We start from the raw sequence: 7,180 nt of genomic DNA on the forward strand, positions 1-7,180 counted from the left end.
GTCCGGCCGGCGTCCAGTGCCCGCGGCCGGGCCCCGGCCACTTCAGCCGCCGGCCCGCACGACCTAGGCCCACCAGAGCCATCCTGCACTGCACGCCTTAACTGCGCCTGGGGGCCGCCATCTTTTACGTAACCTTTAACCCCACGTCCTGGCGGAAGAGCCCCACGATCGTGGCCATGTTTGTTAGTGGCTGAAGGCAAAGGAGGTGAGGGAAGCCCAGGTATCGCGAGATAGGGCCACCAGCTCCCTCTTAGCGGGAGAAAGCCGGGAGGTACCTGCCCTCCAACTCCTCTTGTGTTTCCTCCTTTTCACAGGCTTAAGACATTTCTCACCTGGCTTTGCTGTAGCCGTCCCCACTTTCATATGCCCCCTTCCCTGAATCTCACCTCTAAAATGGGGGGCAAAAAAAGAAAGCCAGCATGCCTGTAATCCCAGCATTGTGGGAGGCTCAGACAAGAAGATTGCAAATTAGAGCCCAGCCTGGGCAACCGAGCAAAATAGGCAGCCCCAAATTTCACCAAAACCACTTTTTGTCCCTTTTGGCGGAACTGGGGTCCAAACCCAGCCCCTCACGTTGGGCAACCACCCTACCCTGAGCCCCCGCCAGCAAATCCCACAGCCCGGATGTAGGCCGCCTGCTGCGTGGGTGGCTGGGAATGGGGCGCGGACAGACCACACTGAGGGAGAGGAGGAGGCGGCCGTCCTCTTCCAGCCCTGGAGAGCGTTTCGCTCCCCGCTGACCCTGCCCGGCACAGGGGCTCGCGCCGCGCGCTCTCGGCCTCCACTCTCGTGGCTCTGAGGTCCCGGCCTGACAGCGCCTCAAGCTTCCTATCCCAAGTGCGTGCCACGTATTTTTAAATTTCTACCCAAAACCTCGGGCACAGAGCCACACATGAGCCACTCAGAAGAGAGGAGGAGGGAAAAAAGAAGAAGAAGAGAGGAAGAGCTGGAAGCCTGAGACGCAGTTTTCACCCAGTGGGGTTGAGGCCAAGGGACAAATGCCAGCACCGTGGTCCCTTCAGAGGGCCCCTGTCTCGTGCCCAGCAGTATGGCAGAATCAGGACTCCCTTCGGCCACAGTGGCAACCAACACAAAAGCAAAACAAAAAAAGCCAGGTCTGGTGGCACACACCTGTACTCCCAGCACTGGAGAAGCTGTGGTGGTATAATCACTGTGAGTTTGAGGCCAGGCTGGGTTATCTAGCAAGACCCTGATTTAAAAAGAAACTAACAACGACAAAACACTTGCTCTTTTACAAACCCAATAAGGACAACAGATAAAAGACTTTTTTTAAAAAAAATTTTTTTGGTCTTTTTGAGACAGGGTCTCGCTATGCAGTTCAGGTTGGCCTTGAGCTCACTTTGTAGTCCAGGCTGATCTGGAACTCCCAGCGATCCTCCTGCCTCAGCCGCCTGAGTGCTGGGATTACAGACATACGCCACCATGCCCAGCTAAAAATTATTTCTTGTTAAAATTTAAAACTCGAGGGGCTGGGGATTTAGCTCAGCGGCAAAGCGCCTGCCTGACAAGCGCAAGGTCGTGAGTTCGGTTCCCGGTACCGGAGAAAAACCAAAAAAAAAAAAAAAAAAAAAAAAAAAAAAATTTAAAACTCGAAAACCCTAAAACATTTTACTTTTGAGCCACGCGTGGTGGCGCACGCCTGTAATCCCAGCACTCAGGCGGCTGAGGCAGGAGGATTGTTGTGAGTTCGAGACCAGGCTAGGCTACAAAGTGAGCTCAAGGCCAGCCTGAACTGCATAGCGAGACCCTGTCTCCAAAAGACAAAAAACAAAACAAAACAAAACATTTTACTTTTAAGGGATGTCCAAAAGAAAACAGTTTTGGTTTGACTTCAGGGAGGGAAGAACATCACTGCAATGTGAATCACAGACACTGGGTGGCACTGTTGGCCCGCCTTTGATCTTGGAGGCTCCGAACACAACAGCCCCAAAGTCAGTTTGGCCAATCAGGAGCAAGATTCATAGTTACCATTGGGTTTTTCTATTTTATTATCAAATGGGGGGGGGGTTGTTTGTTTATTTGTTTGTTCTTTTCTGGTAGTATTGGGGATGGAACCCAGGGCATCCTAACCGAGCTGCATATCCATCCAGCCCTTTATTTTTTCAGATGGAGTTCTCACCAAGTCACTCGGTTGTCCAGACTGGGCTCAAATTTGTGGTCCTCCTCAGCCTCCCAGAGTGCTGTAATTACAGACATGCGCTCAAAACCTGATAGGCTTTTGTTTTTTGTTCATTTGCTTTTATTTTTGAGACAGGGTCTCACTGTGTAGCCCAGGCTGGCCTTGAACTCGCAGAGATCCTCCTGCCTCACCACCAACCCCCCCCCCCAGTGGTGGGATTACAGGCGTGTGCCACCAAACTCCGCTGACTCCATGTGTGTGTTTAAAGAAAATGATGAAGCTGAGGCAGGAGGATCATTGTGAATTCAAGGCCAGCCTGGGCTACAAAGTGAGCTCAAGTCCAGCCTGATCTGCGTAGCAAGACTCTGTCTAAAAAAAAAAAAAAAAAAAAAAACATGAATTTCCATAAATACACAGTGGTTCGACTTCTGGAATCGATTTGTTTGTACAGTTTTATTCTTGTATAATAAGACAAGTTTTCAACTGTTCTTTCTGATTTGCTGTAATTTTCAATCACATCTCTCTGCTTTGTTCTCTGTTCTTTTCACAAAATTCTCGCTAGTCATAACATTGACTTTCATATCAATTTTAAAATCTTTTTGCCAAGTAGTATAAGAAACATCCCACTGAAATTTTGATTGAAGTTGCACTCAGCTCATGAGCTAATGAGAGAAATTAACCAGGGGAAATGACATCCATAGCTTGAAACTTGCTCTCTGCAAACGTGAGATTCTCTCCTACCACCAGCTTCAGCCCTCTGCTTGTAGACAAAAAGTGTCCCCTTCCAACCCTTCCCCCCACTTTTTTTTTTTTTTTTTTTTTTTTTTTTTTTTTGGTCTTTTTGAGACTGGGTCTTGCTGTGCAGTTCAGGCTGGCCTTGAGCTCACTTTGCAGCCCAGGCTGATCTCAAACTTGCAATGATCATCCTGCCTCAGCCTCCCAAGTGCTGAGATTGCAGGTGTGCGCCACCACACCCAGCTGTTCACTTTCTGAAACCAAACTCTTCAACTTTTGTGAGGGGGGAACAGTACTGGGACTCAAACCTAGCAGGCTCTTTACCTCTGAGCTTCATCCCCAGACCTCTCTCTTTTTTTTTTTTTTTTAACTTTAAGATGATATTGCTTCAAAAAAAAAAAAAAAAAAAAAGATGATATTGCTTCATTGCTCAGGCTTGCCTCAAACTTAGTGACCCTCCTGCCTCAGCATCTCTAGTAGCCCAGAGTACAGTCATGGGTCACTACCCTGTTATGATGTATTATCTTTAAAATATTGTAAAATTTCATTTGCTAAAAGTTTACCTAGAAATGGTATATCTATGCTTATGAGGGATATTTGTCTGTGGTTTTCTTTTTCTGTGATGGCTTTGCCTGGCTTGGGTACCGGGATGATGCTGGCCTCATAAAATAAACCGGAAAGAAGCTGGGCATGGTTCTGCAGAGCCGTAGTCTCAGCACTCTGGGAGGCTGAGACAGGAGGACCCCAAATTCAACCCCAGCCTGGATAATTTAGTGACCTAGTGAGACCATGTCTCAAAATTAAAAATAATGAAAGGGCTGGGGATGTAGCTAGTGTGAAGGCCCTGAGTCCAGTTCCCACTATTGGAAAAAAAAAAAAAAAAAAGGCAAAATTCACAACATTTTGTCCAATCAAAAGTCACCAGGTGTATAAAGCTCAGTGAGAAGGCCCTGGATTCAATCTCTAGTGTCAGAAAAGAAACAGGGTATGACATCACTACAGATTCTATAGACATTAAAAAGATAATTAGGAGCATATTTATGACACTAAATTAACAAATGATAAAATGAACAATTGTTTTGAAAGACCCCAATCACCAGTGCCCCCTGAAGAAGACATGAATTGTTGGGCGTGGTGGTGCACAGCTGTAACCCCAGAACTCAGAAGGCTGAGGCAGGAGGATTGCTGAGAGTTCAAGGCTAGCCTGGGATACATAGTGAGCCAAGGCCAGTCTGAACTACATAGTGAGACTCTGTCTCAAAAAAGACATGAATAACTGGGACAGAGTCCTGGGTAACTGGGACATTTACCCTGGATAAATGTAGTTGAAAACTCTCCTTCAGAGAGAACTTGCGGCCCAGGGCTGGGGTGCAGCTCTGTGGTAGAGCACTTGCCTGGCCTGCAGGAGGCCCTGGCTTCCATCCCCACCACCCCAAACAAAAACAAAACCAAACCCAAAAAGTTCCAGGCCCAGATGGCTTTCCTGGTGAATTCTCCCAAACATTTAAAGGAAAAGAATTTTTAAAAAAAAGAAATTTGAAGGGGCTAGGGATTTAGCTCAGCAGCACAGTGCCTGCCTGGCAAGTGCAAGGTCATGAGTTTGATTCCCAGTACTAGAAAAAAACCAAGGAAAAAAAAAAAAAAGAAATTTGACACCAAGTCTTTCTGAATCTTCCCCAGATTTTGCCTTTTTGGGAAGCTGGTTATTTTTGTATAACTGTCAATCTTCTAGAACTTTACTCCAGTATACAATTTAAGTTATTGGAATCAATTTGATGCATTCAGGTCTTGTGTCTATGGGTGCTTTAGGCAGCCCTGGAGTGGGCTGCAGTATAGGCTAAATTCCCCACCAGAAGGTGCACACCCTTTAGTACCCAACCCTCGGCCTCTGGTGAGCAGGACTTCCGGCACCATCTGGGCACCCCCGTGCGAAGCACTCTTCCCTCTCAGGCTTTCCGATTCTTTCCCAGCTCCATGGTCTGCATCCTCCAGGCTTCTGCAGGTCTCTGCGGCTGCCCCTGCTCCCCGATCCTCTGCCTTATGAACCGAACCGAGCTTGCTTTGGTCCCTCGGGACTCTCAGCTCTTTGTCCTCAGAGCTTTCTGGGCTGTGCCTCAGTTTCCCTGCTGCTGTGGCTTGAGTCAGATCGTCTGGATGTGGGTGTGCCCCCAACGTGCAGTGTGGTGGAATTTAGTCACCACTATGGGGTGTACCTGGTAGGGTTTTAAAGTATTTTTTCAGTATTGGAGATGGAACCCAGGGCTTTCACACTGAGCTACATCCCCAGCCCTTGTTTACTTTTTTAGACAAGTTCTTACTGAGTTGCTCAATCATTTAATCCTCCTGCCTCAGCCTCCCCAGTGTGGGAGGGATTACAAGTAGGCACTACCATACCCAGCTTGAATTTATGTTCTTTACAAATTGCCTAGCAGCTGACATTTCATGAAGGCAGCACTGCCAGCTCTGTGGGTCCCCACACTCTTCATGGGAAGCTGAGAAGGGCCAGAAAGGAGACTGGTGGTGTCTGATGTCATTCTCTGAATCCCCAGCCCCTTCAGTGTTCCTTTTTTTTTTTTTTTTTTTTTTTTTTTTTTTTTTTTTTTTTTTTTTTTTTTTTTTTTTGGTTTTTCTCCGGTACCGGGAACCGAACTCACGACCTTGCGCTTGCCAGGCAGGCGCTTTGCCGCTGAGCTAAATCCCCAGCACCTCAGTGTTCCTTTTGGATGGTGGATGTGCCCGTTCACTAAAATGGAGTAACCCCCAAGCCAGCCCCGGAGTATCTCCCCAGGGGTCACAGCTTCTACCTAGATGCCCCCGCAAGCCTCACATGCCCCTAGCTGGGGCCCTGGGGAGGGGACCCTAGCTGGGGTCCCCAGGTGTGACATTCATCAGTGAATCCGCCGGCTCGCCCTCTCTGCTTCTGGCTCCCGTAGCTTGAGTTGTTTCTCCTCTGCCTTGGAGCCAGCCCACTATGGACAGAAACTTCTACAAACTGTGAACCAAAATAAACCCCTCCTTTACACTGTGGGTGCCGGGTGTTGTGCCTCCGCCACGCGAAAGTGACTAAGACACCACGCATCCGAGATGCGCGCAGAGCAGGAAAAAGTTTGTGTTGCTTAGTGCGCAAGTTCCCGGGGGAAGTCAGACAAGGCGCCTCTCTGCCTTATTTCATGTATAAACATTCACTCCTCTTGGTCTAGTCTCTGCCTCATCATCCAACAGATTTGCCTGTGGTTTTGTGACTTCAGCGTTTTAAGCACCTTTTCACCGTCAATGAAGCACTTTCGCCAGAGTGCTGTGTTTAGTGTCTAAGTGCAGCAGAAGATGATGTGTGTTGCGGAGAAGGATGAGCCAGATAAGGCGTGACTTGGGGTTAGTGAGTCAAGAGTACGTGTGAGGTAAGACGGCTTTAAATAGAAAGCCACCGAAAGTGAGGCTGTGTGAGAGCAGGCTCAAGACGTCAACAGGCGGGTGCAGTGGCCCACATCCACAATCCCAGGACTCGGGAGGCTGAGGCAGGAGGATCGCTGTGAGTCTGAGGCCAGCCTGGGCTCTATAGTGTGGTCCAAGCCAGCCTGAACTGCATAGCTAAAGATGTCAAGGCCGGAAGCTCCAGGGCTCATCCACTACTAGTCCGTCTGCGTCAAGGGCTCAGTACCCACTATCTGCTAATTTGAATCTTACAGTACTCCGGGTAAGCATGGACTGTAACATACTGAAAATATTTGCAAGCATTACTTCCAAAAATTTAGTAAGTTTCTATTTGTTGAATCCTTTAGTGTGAAAGAACCTTTTTTTTAACTGCTAGGAAGCTTTTGAGAGCCCTTAGAGAAAAATATTAGCGAAGTCAAAACATTTATCTTTCCACTAAAGAGAAGCACGCATCAGAACACATACATTCCCCTTGACGCTCCTCACGCCTGGGATGTGAATGGTGTCTGGGCTGGGCAGGGTGCTCTCCTGCAATCGCGGAAGGATCTCGAGCTCGGAATTTTGATGCCAGCCTGGGCAATGTAGGGAGACCCCATCTCATTTGACAAGGGGGGGTAGCTGAAGAACTGTCTGCACTGTTTCTTAAAAGTACTAAATGAGGCACAGCACGCTGAACGTCAGGAATGAGCGGATGGCTTCGTGTTAGCCATTCATTGCCCTCTTGGCGTGTCTTAAACAAGGGATTGCAACCTGATCACACCGACAGCACCGCAACGCCGCTCCGTCGGCCCGAGCGCCGCCCCCGTCCGGCGAGGGGGTCAGCTCCAGGCGGCGGGCACCGCAGGGTCAGAGGCGCGGCCGCCGTCTGCAGCG

At 48.7% G+C, this 7,180-nt stretch overlaps 1 protein-coding gene across 1 annotated transcript in view; it reads right to left on the bottom strand.

Moving 5' to 3' along the window:
- Window positions 1-144, bottom strand: part of Wbscr16 (Williams-Beuren syndrome chromosome region 16) — a gene marked incomplete in the record, with an annotated part of 14,492 nt that extends 14,348 nt beyond the window's left edge. Inside the window, 1 exon segment of the mRNA XM_013520534.1 lies at window positions 1-144. Within this exon segment, the coding sequence (XP_013375988.1) occupies window positions 1-82 (82 nt within the window).
- Window positions 145-7,180: the final 7,036 nt, after the last annotated feature.

Source organism: Chinchilla lanigera, unplaced genomic scaffold (genome assembly GCF_000276665.1).
Source record: "Chinchilla lanigera isolate Chin_1 unplaced genomic scaffold, ChiLan1.0 scaffold00055, whole genome shotgun sequence".
Classification (NCBI taxonomy): domain Eukaryota; kingdom Metazoa; phylum Chordata; class Mammalia; order Rodentia; family Chinchillidae; genus Chinchilla; species Chinchilla lanigera.